The following is a 23,326-nucleotide window of genomic DNA, read 5'->3' as shown; positions in this document are numbered from 1 at the left end:
CTACTGGCATAAGGCCCCTTGTATCACTCCATATAGTAACACATGCTTTATTCAGTATAATCAGCAAAGGCAATCTTCTAACATTTGTCAACATGACAGAAACAGAACAGAAAGTCATCATCAGTCACCTTAAAACAGCCAAGAAAATAACTCAAAAAATTTTAAAGAAGTTATACTACCAAGTGTTTTTTTTATAGCTAGCACACCTAATACACTTAGAGCCCTTTAGAAGCCAAAGAAAACCAAGAGTGTAAAACACTATATTAAGTTATAGACGTATGCCTACTCCACACAGCTGTTGGTAGAGAAGGCGGGACCCACACAAGACACACTCAGGGCGTGTTAGGGAACTCATTAACACGGTCCAGCTACTCTGGTGTGGTGACAAGGGCCACAACGGGACTCTGGCCCAAACTCTGCCCAAGGTTTGCACTTGGTGATCTGCGCGACCTTGAGCACCTGCTCTATCTGTCTCCTCACCAGCATGAGGGGTGTCAGCAATTACTTCCCCCAAAGGGTTCTTGTCCTATTTTTTTAAATAGATGAACTTTCGCCTAAGTCTTCCAAAAAGCTCACTACTTGAAGAGAAATAAGCCTGCGCTTACTCCCCTTGAAGAGACGTGAGGACCCCGAGCTCCCTTCCGGTCCTGACAGAATCTGAGAGCCTCAGGGGCAGCTTGGGAGTCTCACAAAATAGTGTGAATCCCATGGGACCACAACAGGTCCAGGATCCCTATCTGATAAATTTCTGATGTCACTAAAACATGCATTTTCTAATATTCCCATATAAAAAGCATATTTCTAGAAAAGTTATATCATTTAATATAGTTTAAGAAAGCAGGCAAAAAAAAAAAGGTTCAGGAAAGCTTCCCAATTCTAAATTATGCTATTCTTTAAAATGGTCAAAAAGTTAAATCAGCAAATTGAAATATATTTTTAACCCTCATTTTTGGCAGGTTTTTTATAATATAACTGAAGGGTTTGAACTTAATTCTCAATTGTTATTTTGTAGGAGTAGCATTTTAAAGACACACACGCACGCACGCACGCACGCACACACACGCACGCACGGAGCTCTTTTCCAGTAGCTATTGTGTTCTTAGATCTGAACAGCCTTCATTGGCAATCAGCATTAAATGCTGCTCCACCCTCTGCTCAGGAGCTACCTTGCTGTGCTAACCCACCTTTACAAACCTTGCTATATACTTTAATCCTTTCAAATGCAGCTATGACATAAAGTATTACAGACTTTTAAAAACCTGTTCTCTAGAAAACAAACAAACAAACAAACAAACAAAAACTGTGGAGCATCAGTAACCAGATAGTATTCTCAAATTTCAGTGATCTAGTGCACGGAGCCACCCCTATGCACAGCACTCGGCTTCACGCAGTACATGGCTTTAGCTGGCCAAATCTTTCTTTCTCCCCAGTGAATCAGTAGAACAGTAAAGATCTTACTTTTTTTAAGCAGTGGCATATCAATGAGGCACAGATGTGTATTCCAACTCTGCATGGATGAGCACACTGTTCAATAGTGCTGGCTCATACGGTATCAGGGCGAGTTATCACTTCCCATGAAGGCGCTCTTATCACCAGGGCCCAGAGAGGTGGCTGCAAATCGCAGCCTCTTTATTTTCAAGGCATTTGCTGAACATTCAGGCTTCAAAGATTCACACTTCCAAAACTCTATAAGAGTTTGTGAACGCTCAATTTGCCAAAACTGTTTACAGTGTAATTGGGCACCGTACCTGTGTCCATGAGATAGCGGAGGCGCTTCTCCACCAGCGCGGCACGGGTGTCAATTTGCTTTTGCTCATTCTCTAGTGCTGCCAATTCTCCTACAACATACTGACTGGTGTCTTTGAACCCTTTCTGTTAACGAGAACAAACAGGAAGGGGGAAAATCACTTGTAAGTTGCATTTTTCCTTTCTACAAACACTTAGTAAAGCACTTACCTAGAGAAGCAAACACACACTCAGCATCAACTCTAGCACCAAAAAGCCACCCCTCCCTGCGATTTAGGAATCTTATGCATCATGTATAGCAAATCATTTTAGAGACGGACCGAACAATTCAGCTGGTTAGTGTAAATTTATAAATTCATACCTAGATTTGCTAGATATAAAAAGTTAACAATGAGTTAGAAGGCTTTCACCTTTAGAATTAGGTCAGTAATTTAGGCAAGAACAAGGACAGAGGGAATTTCTCCTTTAGGGACTAATAAATCTTTCATTCAAAAGAGCAATAAATGGAAGCAAGGTTTTACTATGAAGTTGATCGTTAAATTATCTAGAGAGAATCAGATTTCTCCTGTAGGAATTATATAATTTAAAATATTTTAAAACTATGGTAAAATGGGGACAAGTGTGGTTCCACATGGCTGTAATTTTCAGCACTCGGAAGGTAGAACCATACTTGGTTCATTGTTTAATTTTATCTTTAACCTAAATTGTATTCCTATTAGAAATTTTACTTTCATAGTCATCCATAATTTAAAAATGATCTTAAAAGTCAGTGGACTTGGAGGAGATGAGGGAGGTGTCTACAGCTGGGATACAAAGAAAATAAAATGTAATCAATATAAGAAATAAATTAAAAAAAGAAAACAAAACAAGAAAGAAGTTTCATTATGGAGCAGCAGTGTGGCTTTCAGTTTTGATTTTCATAGTGTAGGGCTATAGTATATGGGAAGGGTTATTACTTATGGTAGGCCACAATAAATGAGTAAGAGGCTCTCTTTGGCTCTGCCCTTTGGCATTCTGGGTATTAAATGATAGCTCAGTGGCTCTCCATCACTCCCAGCATCACCGATCTGTAAAGCTCACTCAGAGACAGAAGTGGCACAGTCTTCTACCAAATGCCTTCCCACACCAAGGACACTGATGCTAGGAGAGCACGAGAGACTGTATTGAGGTACTCCTTAAACAAGAGGCACAATCAAGTTTACAGTTATTATAAATTCTCATGGTCAGTATATATGTTCAATTCTACCTATAGCTTACATACTCTCTGAACTACTTAAAAACTGCATTCCTATGTGAAGTCAATTTAAAACCTTTACTTGTTAAATTGATTAAGGCAGTTGGTAAATCTGAAGTTATAATATTTTAGAAAATCATCAGTCTGACCCTCCTGAAACCACTGATTACAAGGTCACTACCTTGTTTGGAAGATCTGGACAGAACGGACAGTCTTGGATGCGCGACACTGGTGAGCGTCGGTGTGAGAACGACCTGGTGGCTGTGTTTTTCTTGCTACCTACTAGACAGCACAGCATTTTCTGAGGGGCTATTTCCGTCTCCAGTCCCATTCAAGGGGATAAAACAACAGTGCACTTCGCAGACAACATAAACGAGAAAGTGGGAATTGCAGCAAACACTAAACTTCACTGCACACCAAAAATTTCCTAATCAGATCTGTTAGTTCTGCAGTGCTGTGGCCCAATCATGAGACTTCTTCAGAGTGAGCATACACTACATGCAAAGATTCTGTATTCCACTGAGCTACACCAAATGCTTGCTTTCTCAAGATACACCAGTGGTATTGTTTTGTGTTTAGACTTTTTTGGGTCTTATAAAGGTGAAAAACATAAAACGGGGCACTTTTAGAGTCCTGAAATGCTACCGATAACTTCGAGTTGCAGTTAAGATGACTTTAAAATTCCAAAAGAGACGATTTTTTTTTAACAGTGAAAATATTCAAACTGTAGATAATACGAAAGTAACACTATTAACAAGAGCTACACTTCTTTCTAGACAAAAATTCAAGTTAAAACTTGTTCTCCTTGCTTCTGTCCCGCAGCTGTCCATCAAAAGCGGCTTTCTCCCTGCGGTCTATCAAATATTTCCCTCACAAATCAATTTTACACATGATCAGCCCATACCCCTACTGAGCTGAACCTCCCCGTTAATTAAGTGAAGAAATTACCATATATATTATATTAATGCAAACATCATTCAGCTAGTAATTCACGGCTGATCTGGATAATGGAAAGGTTGAACACCCATTAACCCAAGCCAACAAAATGGGTTGGCTGAGAAATTCTAGCAGGTCTCATGTGACTTCTCCCCCTGACTGCGGCCCTGCGGTATCTGCTATTGTAATAATTAAAATCCTCCCGGTAGATCAATACTGGAATCTCTTTATGGGAAGTGCCCTGATGGAAATGTCTCAAGGAAGCCGGGGCTGTGGAACTCTGAAAAATTCATTTTTTTTTATCTGACAATTATCACCACACTGCAGACTAATTCAGCAGCGCACCCCTCTCACACTGCTTTGAATGCGCTGGAGATTGACATCTTAAAAAACCTAACATCTCATTTTAACAAATAAAGGCACTATTTCCACATACAGTTTGGAATTATCAGCAATCATGAAACCACACAAAAAATTAATATACATTAAGTACTTCATCTTCTGATGGCTTCCTCTGAGCTTCAGATATCGCTGCCTTCTCCTCATTTCCTCTCTTTGTATCTTCCTGGATTGATCTCTGTCTTTTCATCTCTTAAAAAAAGGGGAGAGGCATGTAAAATTATTATAAAGCTTGATATTTATATATTGAAATGTGGCTTTACATTATCAGTGTCTATATTTAATACACACCTACATCACAAGACAGTTCTAAAAGTGCTCCTACCTGGTCTATTCTCAACATACTGACTGAAAGACTGGAGCTGAGTTTTTCTGACTGTAGAATCCTTGCTGAATACAACAGGATTTCTGAAACGTTCCGTTGCTTTTTGTAATCGGTCACTCCGGAGATCTTCCACGACATCCTAAAAGCAAAAGAATAGACGGCACAATAGTTCTGAATATGGAATTACATGCCAGGGAGGTTTTCTAAGCTATTTAGAAGCACCTTAAAGCACTATAAATAGCTCAGCAGCAGGTCTGCAGAAAGTTTGGGACACATGGTTTAAATCCTCAGTGACTGCGATGTCAGCCACTTTGAGTCCTTGTGTCTTTTGCTAGTGATAAGCATCACTGGAAGCTGTGTTACCTCCTATGGCCCCACGATTCTGCCCCATCAGTTTGTAGTCCTACAGACTTGTATGACAAGAAGAAATAGTTTCCAATTTTATGCCCATTCAGATAAACCACTAATGCTGGGTGAGGGCTAAAAGGTAGGATTATAATACTACCCCCACTGAACTGAATTTCATCAGCTATAACTTTCCAAAGCCCGATCTGTAAGTAAGCCCTTTACAGCCAAGGAAACTACAATTATCTTTTCTGGAGCTCCCTATGTTAATACTGGTAACAAATTCAAATGGTTCTATCAACAAGAAATATCCCCAAAGACGGAACCACTGCAACGTGTGGAAGCTGCAGATACCGAGGGGCTGTGTACCAAACAAATATTTCATTTTATACCTAATCTTTTATTATTTTTATTAAGTGTTTTGAAAGTAAATAGGGGAAGGCTAAGATGCATGACTAATAGCTAAGCCTGCTGAATGCTGAAACTGGTTATCAAAAGCTACCAAGACTTTGCCCTTCCTCTGCATTGAGACAATCAGTAATGAGGGAGCCCTCCAATGGCCTATTCTCTAGCCTCAAGGAGGCCTGGGATACAGAATCCTCAAGGGAAGGTAACAGTTTATCCTTTTCCACAAACACAGAATGCCTCATTTATAAATGTGTAAACTGCATTTTATTAAAAAAAATAAAAACCCAAATCAATGCTGAAAGCTGCAAGGGAGCAGATGGACGCTGTGTGTTCTTTCTAAACACCATTTTCAAAACCTCAACCAAAGAGTCATACAAACGCAATCTGTTTAAAGTCTATGTTTTGTTGGGATAACTTTAGAAATTACTACAAAAGAGCTTTTTGCAAAACAATCAGTTTCATATTTGTAGATATGATAATGAAATAACTGCTTAATTTTTAAGAAAGTTATCTGATATATTTATATCAGTATAGGATCAACCTTATACTATCCTAACTAGGTAATTAGGATACACATATTTTTGGCTTTAATTTCTTAAAAAGTATGATCTTTTTCACTGTTATTTTAATGATTATCCCATGGTCTGAAACTTGAGTCTTTACTAATATAAACAAACACGGCTAAATATTTTTTAGGGCTGGCAACATGCTAAAATATCAGTGTGATTAGCTAGCAAATCCCATCTTAAGAAACCTTTTTATGACTAGGAACTTCTGTCACTTTACAAATGTATTCCTCTAAACCCACTAATTCAGTTAGCCTTTTCAATCCATTGTATCATTCTTAGGCAAGCTCCATTCTGTATTAAATCCAGTGCAGAAAGCTAAATTGAACGAAAAAAAAAAAAAAAAAAAAAAAAAACCACCACCAGACCCAACCCAGGCTTCCTTTTATTCAGAGATAGAGACGAAAAGTCTTCTGCCTCTGCCACACACTTTCATCACCAATTACAGGCAAGCCGAGCAGAGAGAAATGAGAGCCATTGTTTTGGGGCTTCAAAGCCGCTCTGTCAGGGGGAGGAAATCCCTTCAGTCAGCAGGGCGATCCCCACAGTCCGCAGGTGGGTGAAAAGTTACACAGGCCCGCAGTCCCCAAAGCTGGGGCAGGCCGACGACGCAGTGTGAGGAGAGGAGGTGGGCTGCCTGGCGGGACAACGCGGACGCCTGCCACGACGACGACACGCGGCACAACGCCATTTTGTCTAAACTGCGGCAGCAGATAAGAGTAGTAACGGCACTCATTTCCTACAACTGCTTTACATGCTACATTCAAGCACGTTACCATGTGCAGGTATGATGAATTCTTGGCAACAGCACTAACGGCTGTTCATTTCATGAGTAAATGTGTCAGACAGAAAGGCATGTTAGAGCTCCTTCTGCAAAACCAGAGTTGAAGAACAGTCTGTACACCCTTTAATTGCTTGAAGCGGACGATGAAACAGCAGTTCCTCGAGGAGCTGAGCCAGCTGCTAAGTCAGCGAGATTTACCTTTTCTCCTTGCTCTGAGGTATCAGGCACAGTACTCTGGGCAGCACTGGAGTGCGAGTTGGCCACCTGTGGCTGGGCTTCTAAGAGCTTCTTCAGCTTCACGTCCATCAGCTTACTATTTTGTTCTGCTAAACAAACAAACTCCATGAATGGCAGGGAAGAGGGCTGAGATCACAGGCTACCAATTTTAAGTGACGTCATAAGAATATTATTAAACTTCAAAAGACACTGGACCTTAGACAACACACTAGACTAGGCACACAGAGCTCTAGAGCGTCTACCCTCAGGACCACTCCCTTAAAAAGCAGGCCATCATGTATAAAGATAAGAGAGTTATGCTATAGGTAACATTCATTATGATTACCTAACAAGCAGAAATATGTGACACACGCACACATAACAAAACAGCAAACTAGATCCTTAAATGCTTTGTTTGTTTCTTTAGTGACTGGATATTCCCCTGTTCTCCTAGCTAGCTTGGAGCTCACTATGTAGACAAGGCTGACCTGAACTTATAGTGGTCCTCCTGCCTCTGCCTCCCAAGTGCTGGGATTATAGGTATGTACAACTAACAAACGATGACACTTGCGTTTAAATTATATTATTCTACCATTTTAGTTATTTAAATATGTTAAATTTACATATGAACTATCATCTTGAAACACAGCAGTAACGTCATCTTGGTGACACACACACTGTCAGAATCCAGTGTTTAAGTGTATTCGTACATATTCAGCATCAAAACAGTACATGCTTGCAAATACTTTTTACTTAAACAGCGGAAGTACAGTACAGATTGTCATGACTTTAGGACGTACTAAACATAGATAAAACTGAAAAGCAACCAAACTATGGCTATAACTTTTCAAAGAAACAACTGCAAATTATCTTGCCAAGTACATTTAATCTCCACTATAAAGTCGTTCAGAAAGAAGTAGAATTAAATATTTCTACTTTAAAATTCACACAAAGTGATTTTTTAATAAAATGGTTGTAAAAGACATGCCAACTTTTACTGAATGGTATTTTTCACAAAGATTAATAACTTTTCTAATTATAATACTCTTAATAAATGTCATTATCATTACTTCGATGCAAATTTTTCAGTTTATACTGCTAGACTTCTCTTTTTAACAATATCAGATGAACTATGGTCAAACCAAGATAAAGATTGAACAATTTATTATTAAAGATTATGACTTTTATATACATATTAAAAGAGAAAATTTGGAGAAAATAAAGCAGGATAAAAACGTGTGCTTCCAGATTCCAGTACACCCTAGTTTTGTGGGCTGGGGAGCCTGTGTCTGCACATGTCTGCACCTACTGGCATGCTGAGGAGCTGGACTGCTTTGGGAAACACGGGGTCACATGCAGTCCCAGCATCTGGCAGGGGACACAGGAGGAGTACCAGTTCCAAGTGAGTTCCAGACCAGCCTGGGCCACAGTGAGAGGATATCTCAAATGAAACAAAACAAGAATCCCTGATACAGCACTTAACGACAATAGGAGATGGAGGCATGCTTTCTTTGTTAGCAGTGGATTTGCTTGTGTGTATGTGCATGTATGCAAGACACTGACCCTGGGTCTCTCACTCAAGTGAACCTAGTCCTCACCTTTTGGATTAGCCTGGCAGGCGGGCAAGCTTCAGTGACCTGCCTGTCTCCTCCAGTCAGGGCTGGGGTGACAGAAAGAGGCTTTTTTACCTGGATGTTGAAGATCTAAACTTAAGAAACACATGCTTGCACTGCAAGCATGTTCCTGAATAAACCATCTCCCCATCTCTGGGAGAATTTTTTTCCAAGAGTCAAGTTTGCCAGGATTAAAATTAACCAGATTTTAAAAATATCCCACAAAGCTGCAACAGTTAATTTCTCCACATTACCTAAGAAATGGCTAATTTCCTCTATCTTTCCAATCTATTTTAGAATAAAGATACATTGCTTATTTTACTGATTATTTTACTGATTCCATAACCAAAAGTGTATCTCCAAGTCCTCAACAGTAATAGGGTATTAAGAATTTTCTTCCTTCCTTCCTCCCCTGCTCAGTTTCTAAGGAAGAATTTGGTGGTAATTGTAAAGAGAGGAAAAGTAGACAGCAACAAAAAAATATTTTCATAAAGAAAATCTGAAGATAAATTCTACTGTTTTTAAGAAAGAACTAGAATCTGGAGAGATGGTTCAGTGGTTAAGAGCACTGACTGCTCTTCCAGAAAACCCAGGTTCAATTCCCAGCACCCACATGGAGGCACAAAACTGGCTGTAATTCCAGTTCCAGGGGACCGATGCCTCCTTCTGGTCTCAGAGCACAAGGCACACATTTGATGCACAGACTAACCTTCAAGAAAAGCACCCATACACATAATTTCTTTTTTTAATTTAAAAAAGACTAAAAGGTACTTTCAGTTTTGAGCTAAATATTTACAATGGTGCCCTTAAAATGGTTCAAGGATTTTCTTGAATGATATTAAGTACTCTGGCTTCTCCACAGAAATAGTCTATCCTAATACTGCGTCCTGAGGGAGGTACTGAAGAAAGGCCGTGAATGTTCTTAAGTGCTGCTGTGTTAAGAAGACCCTGGACAGTTGTTTCCCGGAGAAGCAACGGCAGGATGGGGGCATATCAGAGCAGGTCAGTCACAGGACGTGTGAGAAGTGGAGAAGGGCGCCCTGTCACCCCAGTAATGTCGTGCAGGGAGGGATGCTTAGGACTTTCACCCCTTATCTTCATGTTTGAAGACAAGGCCAGAGTCTTTACTGCTGTAAGAATGCAACTTGAGAATTCTTACACTTATATACCGGGGCCACTCTGGCATATAAAACTCTGGATTGCTACTTATGAAGGGAAAACATACAGAACATACACCAAAAGAAAGCATCTTTGTATTCTGAAGGAGAATAAGGATGAATGGCATTGTGACTCACTGACTTGACAGTTGTTCAGCATATGTGAAGCAGTAATGACATTTCAAGTAAGCAAGAAAATTACAAAATAATACAATTAAGACTAACTATTTTGAGAGGAAAGTCTCACAGTATAGGGCGTGGGTTGGTCGCATCCTCCTCTTGCCTCCGCCTAATGCACCAATATGCCCAGTTCTGCCATGATTAATTCTAAAGAAGTGAGTCTGATCTATGGGCTTAGATTTGATCTGAATTAGTCCATCACTACTCCACACAGAGTACACAACAGCACACCAAAATATTGAAGCAGTGAGGAAGCTACTTACTGAGTGTCTATAAACTGAAACTTAGAGTGATTATTAGTAATAAAAGAACCTATGTCATAGTTTACTCTATCAATGTTAAGCTATTTGAACATTCAACTGAAAACAAAATAACAAAAATTAATGGAAGGTGGATTTCAGTAAATGATTAGTGAGGACGTAAGATGTAAAAAGACTCTAAAAATAAATTATCATTGATGAGATATAAACATATAACCATAAGGTTTGCCATGCAATAGGACACAAAACATTTATAATATGAAATTACCGGGAGTATCAAGGTCACTTTCTATATTAGTAAGTTCATCTCCACCTCCTACAACAAAGCCTTCAGGAATCTCCTCGTTAGTATCTATCTCAATATTATTTTCATCTGTAAGAACATGTAGCAATAATGTTAGTATATCATTTATATTTTATAGCCTTTGTCCTCAACTCTAAAGAAGAAAAACTAGTATTTCAATGACAGTTACTCAAACTGAAGTCTAACAAAGATAAGCGAGTTAAGAATTCAGTGTTAAACCACCTTCTCACTAGTGGATTAAGTTATATTTTACATTCTACCTCAACGCTGAATTATCACATCAAAGCAGATGCAGAGGTTTTGACAATTTGCCACACACTCTCTGAATCACTGAACTCATTAAGTCCCTGTGTTTTACTCTATAATCTACTAATAATCTCTAAGACAATAATATATGAAAATAAAGTTGATTAAATAAAAATCCAAACTCAGTTTCATTTACGATTATTTATTAACTATAAATGCATAAGCACTTCCTTGTTTGATTTGGGGCTTCCCATGTAGCCACCAAGAATGCCAATAACAGTTTACATTTGACAGACTCCTGTCTACTGTATAACCAGTTAGAAAAAGAAAACAACAACAACAACAACAACAACAGCAACAGAAGGACCGAGAAGTGCCTCCTCCTGGAGACTGGGAAAGGGCAGATATGGGAGCTGCTGCTGCTCTTGCAGCAGCATCTAAAGCGTTACATATGCGGCTACAGTACCCAAGCACCATCAGGTGACAGTGCTTTTCTCATCAACTACGCGCAGCACAGCTATCTCGCTCCTTTCCTGAAGGTGAGCACCTTAACTTCACGCTCCTCAAAACTCCCCAAATAATTCTGTAGCTTAGCAAATGAATTAGCAAATACTTCCAAGTGCTAAAAAGGTAGTCAAATACTTCCCTGCAGTGGTCTGTGCCAGAGACATTAACTTTTAATGGCTTCAGGACAGCTAGTTATACTTGGCTGCTGTCAATCAGTCACCATTGTTATTGCTAACCACAATTAATCCAGAGCCAAAGGGCAAAATTTTTTCACTCAAAAAAAAAAAAAACCAAAAAAAAACAAAACAAAAAAAAACAAATCACAACAAAAACAAAAAACAACAACAAAAAAACCCCACGACAGTGGTTCTCAACCTGTTCAACTCCATTAGAGGTACATATCAGACATCAACATTAGCAAAATTATAGTTCTAAAGAGTAACAAAATCACTTTACGGCTGGGGTCACCACACAGTGAGGAGCTGGATTAGATGGTAGTGTCAATGGCAAGGCTGAGAACCACTGATCGACATAAAACACTGGGCTAGCTGCTGAGGGGGGGTGCGTTTTTAAGACATTTATTCCACTGAAAACAAACCCATTGAAGTGATTAGAATACCATGAAGGATGTGAGATATGGGGTAAAAATAAAGTACAGAGCAATTTAAAGATAAAAAGATTACTTTTTGCCAGTGACACCAGGATTTCTTTCTTGGAAGTACTAACTTTTAAGTTAGGTCAGCTGAGGGGAGGGCACTACAGGCATGAAAGCAGGGAGGGGAGGCTCTGTTCAGAGCACGCTGCCAAGTCCAGTGTGCTCAGGCATACTTAAGGAGAACTAGCAGAAGGCAAGGCTTGAGGGGCAGAGCAGGCAGCTTAACTATTAGCTGGTGGGAGTGAAGAGGTACTGGTGCTCTAACACCATCACAGTGCTCCCCACGATGACGTGGCTCTCAGCCAAAATATCTGCCTGGAGCCAGCCACGGAGCGTGTGCAATTCACAAGCAGCAGTGGCAGCACCCTAGTCCTTACGTGTTAGGCAGTGCCAATATGACTCCCGAGTACTGCGATCAATCACACTTTCATATCCCTATGTGCGGGACAGTAAGCACTGCACGGACTGGAGATGGGAGTATGCTATTCCGGCAGCAGCACCAGTCATGCCAAACTGCTGACCTCACTGGTGTACTGGACAACAGAAAAGCTGGAGGTGGGAAATCTAGGTTGGAAACTGTGTAATCTGAAGAAGCAGTACAGAGAGCCTAACTTAACAGAGCCATAACAGGATCTGAACCCTGGACTATGGGGAAGGAGTGGAAGTGAGGAAAACACTTCTACCAACCTTAAACAATGGTTTTGCTGTGCAAAGTGGTGAACAGCAGAAATGTGGTCGCTTATGTGTACTTGTAAGTTGCCAAGTCCTGGGTCACGATAAACGGGTGACATCTGTGCTCTTCCCAGAGGAAAAAAATTGAGCCTCCATTTATATTACCACTCACCAATAACCTAGATGGATTAATTCAGTGTTTATAGATCTAGACTTAAATAAAATGACTTACTATTTGGGAAGACAAAAATAATTGCTCTTCCATCAGATTATCTATGAATGAGATTTTACTTTCCAGTCACTAGCCCGTTTTGAAATGAACTTTAAATTATTTTCAGCAGTTGAAAGTTCAACACATTTCCCAACCTGTGGGGATACTTTGGTGAAGTCTACCAGAACTCAAGAACATGTCTGTGCACACATGCACGTGTGTATGGAGAGACACTACATCTGTATCTATGTATCTATACAAGCATCAATCAATATAGTTGTCTTAGTGGCTAGCCACGGAAAATCTAGTAGGTGAGCAAGACAGAACCAAAGGGAGAGGCCCACTACATAGGTGAAAGAGAGCACAAGGAGTGGCCAGAGCTTTCCCTCAGAAGTGTGGGGCATGTTCTGTGTTACATGTGGAGGAAAAATGAGATTTCAGCTGTGCAATGAAATGTGAAGCCATGTGCCAGGTGACAGCACACGACCCTGTGAGGTACGCAGAGCCTGACGGTGTGCACTGCTCTAGCACAGCTACATAGGCAATCTACTCTTTCTTTATAGGGGAGTGGAAATCAGGATATCTGGTGATAAAAGAAAAGAATATCTACAACGCCAAGAAAAGAAACCCAGGCTGTCATTAAAAATATATTCAGAAAAATTAAAAATTCAAAAAAAAGTTTCTTACTTATCTTTTTTTTTTTTTTTAATTATCAACCAAGGACCCCATAACATTCAGAACTTTCAAAGTTTTACAGAGACTAAACAATAGAAGATAAGAACTGCAATACAACTTTATAGTCCCAATAGAAGAAGAAAATAACAATCACTGAAAATCCTTATGATTTTATTTTGGCCCAACATATTTAGTATTCACAGTACCCCAAGTTATCGGTAGAACTGGATTCCTATGAATGCATGTAAACTCTGGATATGTTATGTAAGGGTCAGCAAACTACCAGCCAGGAGCAAAATCCATCCCACCACTTTTGAGGGAGGCTAACGCTATGTCCATTCATTCAAATATAATTCACAGCTGCTTTCACACTACAAGCGAGGAGTGGAGCAGCTGAGTGGAGACCAGGTGGCTGCTGACGGTTCAGGGGAGGGGCATAGGGGGAGAGGAGGGATGGAGGTGGCACAGGGAGGAGATGAGGGAGGGGGCTACAGCTGGGATACAAAGTGAATAAACTGTAATAAATAATAAATAAATTAAAAGAAAAAAGAAAAAAAAAAAAACCAAAACAAAGTTTGCTGACTTCTGGCTTAGACAGAGGACTAGGGTTGCTGGGCAGGTAGGTGCGTGTGTAGAAATGTTTGAATTTCAGGAAGACTCTTCCCCCTCTACCTTTTCCTAAAGGCTTGTCCCCAGCTCACAGGCGCTCAGGCCTGCAGGATGCCGCGGCGAGAGAAGACACACTGCTGAGGACAGAGAATAAACAGGGCCACCCTACTTGCCTCAGGTCAACCTTAGCTCTTTTTGTTTTTCATATGCACTTGCATGTTTTTATAGTAGTCACAAATTGCCAAGTTATAGGGTGTCCATCCATGAATTGTTAACAAAATGCTGTACAGTCAACAGAAGAGTACTGAACCATAAAAACATGGAAATCCTATCATGTTTTACCATGTGGATGGAAATGGGATCAGTATATTAAGTGAAACAAGCCAGGCAGACGCTGGCAAGTACTGTTTCTCACCCATGACATTTTCATACAGAGTGGAGACGAGCAGATAGACACCACAGGGAAAGATTAAGAGAAACCTCCACTGTGCCACTGAACCGCATTACCTTTAGCTCCTACTCTTTTATTTACTCCGTTCACCGTATTCACTTTGACTGGCAAATGTCAATCCAGGTCTTGCTTTTCTCAGTGTAGGAAGAGCTGCATCCTGGGCTACACCACCAAAAACATTTCTTGATATACACTTCCAAGTGGGGTTGAATTTTCTTTTTTTAAGCATTCTCATCTGAGGAGGGGTCTATAGCCTTCAATTTATTTATTCTGTATGGGTGTGTCTCTGTGTTAGTAACAACAACTGAAGCTAGAGGCTGGTTGGCCCTAGGCAAATACTCCATCACTGAGTGACACCTGAAGCCCTCAGCTTGGGTTGCATTCGCAAAGATCACCACGTGCGCAGGCAGCCAACACGTCCTATGCCACTAACTACAACTTTACTCTTAGCCACTGACACTGTCATCTCCCAGCAGGAAGCAGACAGTTTTAGCTTACGTTGTAGACAGTCACTAATGAACCTCAAGCTCTCCCCTTTGCTTCAGTACTCTACAGTTTGGCCTGAGACCTCATTAGCCTGTGCTTCAGGGTAACAATATTCTAAAGCTAACTAAGGACAAGTACATGGCATGTTCTATTAGATAAATAGGTTATGTATCTTCAAAGTAAAAAGCTCACAGGCCTCTTGAATATACTCCCAGTAAAAAAAAAAAAAAAGTGCAGTTTCAAATTACGGATGACCAAACTGAGTACTGAGAGGCAAAATTAAAATTATTTTCATTTATATGGTCTTTGTCTCAACATTGAGCTCAGAGTAACTGAAAAACCTGAAGATGACCCTCTCAGAGTCAGGACAACAGAAATGACCTAAAGGAAACTGGTAAGTAACACAGTAATGGTTCCCACATGTTGGGCTCTAAGAATCTCATGTGGCCTGATATGCTCTTAGCTCTACCTCCCAATGCTGGGGTTACAAGTTTATACCACCACACCTTGCTAAAACTACTTCAAAAACAATTTCTATTGCATTTCATGTAGGTTCAGGGGTGGGGGGGCTGACTGTACTGGAGCTACACGCGGAAGTCATAGGACACAGTATAAAGATTGATTCTTTCCTTACACCAGGTATGTTGCAAGGACTGACTCTAGGTCAGCAGGCATGGAGGGATGTGCTTTTACCAGCTGAGCCATCTCACCGGCACAAAGTATCACTGAAAACATCTCGCTCACAGGGAAAGTCCTGGAGCTAGCAATGAAGCTTAGAGGCAAAATGCTTGTTTAGCATGCACAAGACCCTCGGTTCAATCTCTAGCATAAAGCCAGGCCACATTTCTTGTGGAAAAGCTCACCACTAGCAAGTCCTACAGTCCAAACACTTAAGGACTTGATTGCATTTCCTGTACTCTTTTGACAATGAGGCAGCAAGGAATATCATAAGCCTAAAAAGTGTAATCTCTTCTTTCTCCCTCTCCTCCCTGTCTCCTTTTTCTGCTTCTTCTGAATTTTTGAGACAGGTTCTTGCTATACAGCCAAAGACGGCCTCAGGCTTGAAATCACCCCAGCCTCAGCAACCACATCCTAAGGGCCAGGATTATAGGCTTGTGTCCCATGTCCAAGATAAAGAATGATGCTTGCATTAAAAATGAAGGCAAAAGTTGAGTTGGAAAAAATAACATTTATCTTCTGGATTTACTATACTTCCATTAGCTTAAAACAAACAAACAAACAAACAAACAAACAAACAAAAATCTTCATCAATAGGTTAGAAAGTTTAGTCTTATGTAACATTTTGAAATAAGAATAAGAAGTACTAAAAGGTCCACTGAGGATTTCTAGGTTCTCTGCAGTATGTGCTACAAGATTCTTCAGCTCACCTCCAGATGCCTTTGACCTTTCTTTCAACTTTTCTGCAGCCATTTCACCATAGCTGGGAAGTTCTGACATCTTCACTCCGCATCGAGCTTCTGCTATTAGCTGACGAGCCCTCTCTCTCAGCTGCCGACGTCTCTCTTCATCTTGCTGCTAAGATATATTGAACAGTTGCCAACTCAGTAATTGACAGAAATGCAATTTCATTTTCAATCTGATCATCGTGATAGTAACTGGTTACAGCATGGTGCTTGGCCCACGTTATAAACAGGACGCTCTGCATCAGCTGGATGTCACACCATTTTAAAGACATCTTAGAATCAGCTCTTTAAAACATTTACAAATCACTGTTAAAATGTCCATCACAAAATTAAATTAAAGGATGTTTGGCAATATATACTATTAAAGAAAAGGCAGAAATTATTAATAAAAGAGGTGACTTAGAGAAGACAGTTTCAATAATCAGGATAGAATTTTAATTAATTTATATTTTAGGATTGAAATTTAACTCGCTAACTTTCTAATGAAGGTACTGAGCAATGTCTAAAAGGAACCTTGATTCTATAAAATACAGCTATTTGTCATACATCAAATATAGGAAGGTTACTTTTCCATAGAGGATGAATGAAGATAGTAGATCAGTGAACAGTTTAAACTTAAAAAAATGGCAACAATAACATAATGGTTATATGAAAGTATGTTTTGCTACATCTTCTCCTAGATGCACAATAAGAAAAAAAAAAAACAATGATAAAGCCTAGTAAAAGTTTTGAATTTAAAATTATTAAAACCTGCAACAAATAGGATAGTTGTTGACTACTTAAAATGTGTTATTAAGAATTGTGAGATGTGGCCCATGACAGTTCAGTCTCCAAGTGGATTCCACAGTAATGGGAACAGGGACTGTCTCTGACATGAACTCAGTGGCCTGCTCTTTGATCACTCCCCCCAATCCCCCCAAGCAGGGAGCAGCCTTACCAGGCCACAGAGGAAGACAATGCAGCCACTCCTGATGAGACCTAATAGACTAGGATCAGAAGGAAGAAAAAGAAGACCTCCCCTATCAGTGGACTTGGGGAGGGGCATGCAAGGAGAAGGGGGAGAAAGGGAAGGACTGAGAGGGGAGGAGGGAGGGAGCTATAGGAGGGACACGAAGCAAATAAAGTGTAATTAATAAAAAAATAAAAGAACTGTGAGCAGGGACTCAAGAGATGGCTCAGTGGTTAAGAGAAAATCCTAAGCTACTAGGAGGACCTGAAATCTGATCCCAGGCACCCATGTAACAAAGCCCGGTGTGATCTCCCCGAACAACTGCAACCCAGCACTGTGGGGACACGGACAAAGGAGGATTGCTAGGGCTTGCTAGGTTCAGGTTCCAAGATGGGAGAATGAGAGAAGACACCTTATGCCTTCTCTGGCCTCCATGTGCACATTCAAGACATACAAGACATATGGACACATGAGAGGGAGACAGAGAGAGAGAAAGAACTGCCAACATCAGAAATTGCTTGGTAAAGTCGAAAGTTTACAAAATAAGGCAAACCCACAATAACCTGGCTGCAGTATCTTTGGAAGGCTCTCTTCCCTAACATTTCCTGCACTACGTGAAACATCTGTCCACACTGAATACTGAACAACTGTTCAACTGAACTGAACCTATTACACACATGTGCACAGTATATACACATATGTGCACAGTATATACTATATGTGCTACACACAACATACATGCATATATGTCATGTGTAGCGGTGGCCTCGAGCATGTCACTTCCTCACAATGTCTAACACACACACCTGTGGCTTTAGACGCCTCCTCACTGCGCATGCTGTGCTGCATGTCACTTCCTCACTGTCTAGCACGCACCTGTGGCTTTAGACGTGTCGCCTCCTCACTGCGCATGCTGTGCTGCATGTCACTTCCTCACTGTCTAGCACGCACACCTGTGGCTTTAGTCGCCTCCTCACTGCGCATGCTGTGCTGCATGTCACTTCCTCACTGTCTAGCACGCACACCTGTGGCTTTAGACGTGTCGCCTCCTCACTGCGCATGCTGTGCTGCACGTCACTTCCTCACTATGTCTAACGCGCACCTGTGGCTTTAGTCGCCTCCTCACTGCGCATGCTGTGCTGCATCTATACATGCTGCACTATGCGTACGCACACTATACAGTACACACTATCATAACTACCTGTAGCTTCGAGTACATCACTTCCTCTTCCTGGGTGATGGTTCTATCATTTAACTTCTATTCATTCTTAAAGATCCAGCTCAATCTACTAAGCCTCCTCTGACATCCCATTCCCTTCTCTGGTGGAATGAAGTACTCCCTCCCCTGTCACTGTAGTGTCCTGAACAAGTGAGCAGTCAGTGGTATTAACTGTGTCAGCTTCGTAGAGGGTAGAGCCACTGGGAGCTGCACCTCTGGGCATTCCCACGAAGGACTATTTTTACTGCATTAGTTGAGCTTGGAAGAGCAACCCACTGTGGATGGTGCCGTTCATTCCAGGGAGGCCCTGGCCGATGGAGGTGAAGGAAGGGAGCTGAGGGGCGTGCATGCACCCATTGCTCTCTTCTGTCTTAGGCTGTAGTGTGGCCAGCTACACTACGCTCCTGATGTCTGGACTTTCCCACTGTGATGAACTACACTTGATCTGAGGCTGAAATAAAGCCTTTCTCCTTGAGTTGCTTTTGTCGGAGTATTTTACACAACAGTGTGAAAACCAAAAACAAAGACACAAAAACTAAGACACACATGTAAACATTTTTAAAGCACTACTTCATTATAACTTTTGAAGCGATACTTTTGGCTGGTTGGGGGCAGACAAAAGGTATCATGGCTTTTCTGTTGCACCTTCAGAATCAGTGAAATCTGGAATTGACAGAAATTAATGTTGTCTGGTTATGCCAATTGCTGCATGAAAAAATAGTACGTCAAGAACAACACAGAAATAAAGACAAGAAAGCTTATTGAGGGAAAAATACGCCAAAGCAGCAGCAATCACTAAAGGTTTGGTGTGTTGGCATTTTTATGTTGTTTGTTTTTATATTCATATTTTAAGTGTAGGGGAGGAAAAGATTAATCTAGAAACACTGAAATATAGGTTAACACAGAGGAACTTGAAAGACATTAATTAGCAGGCTTATGAACAAGCCCAACATTCAAGTACAGAAAGTGCTGAAAGGATAGAAAAGTGAAATGCAAGAAACATCTGAGACAGAACCAATTTCTGTACCAATTTTTGGTCAGACATGCGGACAGAAGGAAAATATGACTCAGAAGTTTAAAACTGAATAGGAACTACAGCTACAGATTTATAATAAAAATAGAAAACTAAAGGAAACCGTAAGGAGCAAATGTTTGGGTAAAGAGAGAGTGGGTTTAAAGAGGTGACAGAGTAAGTTTCAGCAGTGAGTTGGGAAGCGAGTCTGATACTTTGGTGTGAGATAAAGCCAGGGTTACAGTGTTGAAGGATGACTACATGAAAGCCTGCAGAGAAATAAGGACACCACTGACTAAAGTAGAAAGAATACTATATTTGAAAGGGGGTGTGGCAGAAGACGAGAACAACAACATAAATGGATCATGAAAATCAAAGTAGAAGAGGCTTTCAAGAAAAACTCAAGAGCACAGAGGATTTCTGTGAGTTCCAGGACAGCCAGGGCTAAAACAAAACAAAAACAACCTATTACAGTGAATGCTGGAAGTTACTCAGAAAATTTAAAAGGGGAAGTCAGGTTTGGTAGACAAGGCAGAAACCAGATAGGTGAAACTAAAATCTGGGTACCTTTTTTTTTTTTTTTTTTTTTTTTTTTTTTTTTTAGGTAGCTTTAAAAGAATCAAGAAATTTAGGCATCATCAAAATTAATACGAGTAGATTAATAGGTGTGTTAGGTAGACCTAGGGGCACATTCTGAAGTTCTCGGTAGACAAACTGGCACACTTCCAACTATCAAAAAGAACAGTGCCTATAATGAATTGAATCAATGAAATCACACGTGATAAGTGAAAACTGGAGTTGAATATGATGGTAGAACTTAAAGTATCATAACTCACACAATCTGTGAGCACAATAAAAAGACACATAAGGAGACCGTAGGTAAACCAGAGATTAGACATCTTCAATCTAGAGATTGGTCTTATTCAAACTAAGATGAAGTAGTCTTTGGTCATTTTAACTGAGTTAGAATAAAACAAGTGATCCTACCTTTCTGAGTACAAAATAGGAACCTATTTCTTTCCCCACACGCTACAACCTCCCACATGTTACTGAGAACTCACTAAGAGTGTGACCTAAAGTGGGCAACCATTAATAAAACAACTCTAAATACTAATCACAACACTTGACCAATTTCTATGTAAATTGTTTATTTGTACTTATTTACCCATCATTGTTCTCTACACAATAGAAAAATGCAAATGAACAAATCAGAATTCAGCCCTAATGGGACTTTCTGTTTATAACCATTAGCCCAGAGGTGTGCTGTAATTCAATTCTCAAGTAGCAAGATTTAGCCTCATTAACACACTGCAAGGGCAGGTTACAACTCATAAAACCCTACAGTAAACAAAGTTTATAGACACAGAGCAAAATCTTGAGCCTGATTGACAGAATTCTGGTTCCCTATCAGACTGCCTTAATTTACTTTTCTACTAATGTCCTTATACTACAGAGACAATTTTGCTTGGGCTCACAGCTCTCCAGTGGGATGGCATATCTGTATTGTTTGTTTTCTCACCCATAAGATCCAACTGAGAAAATAAAAGATAACTGTTAAAAGTCATGGGGACGTCGCTCAGTGGTAGAACATCTGTCTATTTGGGAAAAGCTTTAGAGTCAATCCCTAGCACCATGGCTCTCCATGCCCACAAAAAGTCAAGAAGTAAAAATTTCCAATTTTATCGACTGACTGCAAAAGCAATTTTAGCTTAACTGATAGTCCTAAATTTCCAGTTTCTTTATGAGAAGACTCATTCGAAGTAAGATTATTTCATATATGTGGAGGTTCCATTAAAAGTTAGACCATGGGAATTGGGGATACAACTCAGTTACTGAATGTTTACCTCACATGCATGGGACCTTGAGTTCAATTCCTAGCACCACATACAGTGAGTTTGTCTGGCAATACTTAAACAATAAATGGCAACAAAATCTGTCAATTTTGCCACATTTAACTAAAAGTGGCTACACTGTTCATGTCCAAAGACAACATGACCAAAGAGTAGGATTAAAAACCACTTCCTTAGTTGAATTGCAAACTGCTCAAGTATGTTGGTAAATTTCTGGTGATGGTGCCTAAATCTAAGCACAGTGTTTTGTTATTTATTTATTTTTTGACCACTCTACATACAAAATAAGACAAAGGTTGGCCTGCTGCCATAAATAAATCATCAGTTTACTTGTGAAAGGTTTCTTTTCTGAGGTACAAGGGTACAGAAACTTAGAAGGCCACCATCACTCAAGGGAAGCCTTTAGTGTCAAATCTATCTTCAATTTACTTCTCACTATACAAACATAAACAAGCTGACAGTCACTGTTTCTCAGACATTCACCTTTTTCTACAGTCGCAGTGACTTTGGCGGCTAGCTTTGCCTTTCTAAAATGGAGACGCCAAGGGAGAGCCTGGTGGAAGCGTGTTCTGGGAGGCCCCTACCCAGGAGCATCTTCTTGTCAGTTACAACAACCTTTTAAGGAGAGGTTTTCATACATCGTACGTTTTGTCCCTGCTCTTCATAGTGCTATGTGACAGCTACCAGCATCTTGACTGATACAAATGAATCTTACTTAAATACACTGCTTAACATCACATACATTGCAAATGCCACAGTAAGAAATAAATTCGGTGTCATCTTGAAATTTCAAAGCAATGGTCTTACATAAGCTTAGCATTTTTCTGAGATCCCATTATTATTGTGATATTAAAGTTCTTGTTCTTTACAAATCAGTTCAAGGTCCCCTTTGAAGAACTCAGGAAGATGGGTGATGAGAACTAATTTGTTTATACTCATTTAAAACCTGGGTTCCAATCTCAACTTAGAAGCCCCTAGGAGAGAGGTGAATGTGGCGCCGCTGTCTTCAGCGCAAGTCCAGAGAGCCTGCACTTCAAGCATCAGATGGAACTATCACACAGAAGCTGGGTCAGAGCTAATAACTTTGGACACAAACTAAAAAATATTCAGCCTTTCACTGCATGTCTTGAGGCTACCGTCTGCCGTTTTCCTTATCGCGCTGAAATGGTCTATGATCTGCTACAGAGAGAGGCACTAGTAAAACTTGCCGAGTTACGGACAGCTCTTCTAGAATAAGTAATGTAATTCCTTGTTTCCTTTCCATAAAAATGTATTGGTATGCAATTTTTATATTTCACAGTTCACCGACATCTAGGCAAGCTTTCTTCTACTGCTCCAATGGTGCTACTTTTAATTTTATCCTCCTTAGCTGTAGTAATTAAAGTGATCAGCAGCGGCTCCCCAGCAGCTCTGACACTGCTACAGCCCCCTAGCAGATTCTGCTTTTAAAGGAAAGGAGAAAAAGACTAGTTTCATTTCACAGAGAACAAGAAAATCAAGCTTCCCCAACCCTCAACTTTATTCAATTGTTCTTTCAGCTGCCATCGGATCTTAAGAATCAAATAAAAATGGCTACTATGAAGGGGTGGGGGAAGGTCCTTTTTATTCTTGCTACAAATGTCACAGAATGACATTACTTTAGGCCAAAAATGTGCCATGGATTTGTGAAGGTGAATTAGAACATGAGAAACTATCAGTGTAGTTTTTAAGGTCATTAACCCACCCAAGGGTGTCTTTTAAAACAGGAAACAGTTTTATGCAGTAACTTGAAAATATACATTGAAATATATGTTTCTCTTCTGCTTGAGAAACATACATCTATTGTATTTTCATGAAATAAGCTTTAAAAACACATATCAAGCAATATAATTTGTATTCTGACTCTAT

The 23,326-nt window shown here is 40.2% G+C and overlaps 1 protein-coding gene across 18 annotated transcripts in view; it reads right to left on the bottom strand.

Moving 5' to 3' along the window:
• Positions 1–23,326, bottom strand: part of Ehbp1 (EH domain binding protein 1) — a 246,186-nt gene that overhangs the window by 43,860 nt on the left and 179,000 nt on the right. For 5 of the 18 annotated variants that reach the window (XM_060365165.1, XM_060365173.1, XM_060365174.1 and 2 more), the window contains 6 exons: positions 16,374–16,521; positions 10,438–10,542; positions 6,942–7,069; positions 4,641–4,779; positions 4,401–4,507; positions 1,749–1,872 (listed from right to left, as the gene is read on the bottom strand). In XM_060365165.1, coding sequence (XP_060221148.1) covers positions 1,749–1,872; positions 4,401–4,507; positions 4,641–4,779; positions 6,942–7,069; positions 10,438–10,542; positions 16,374–16,521 — 751 coding nt within the window. The remainder of the gene's footprint in view (positions 1–1,748; positions 1,873–4,400; positions 4,508–4,640; positions 4,780–6,941; positions 7,070–10,437; positions 10,543–16,373; positions 16,522–23,326) is intronic. The other 13 variants (XM_060365166.1, XM_060365169.1, XM_060365179.1 and 10 more) reach the window with 8 other exon arrangements.

The sequence above is a fragment of the Meriones unguiculatus genome, chromosome 12 (assembly GCF_030254825.1).
Source record: "Meriones unguiculatus strain TT.TT164.6M chromosome 12, Bangor_MerUng_6.1, whole genome shotgun sequence".
NCBI lineage: Eukaryota > Metazoa > Chordata > Mammalia > Rodentia > Muridae > Meriones > Meriones unguiculatus.
Note: the sequence above shows the minus strand (reverse complement) of the source record. Positions and strands in the feature narration are given on the sequence as shown.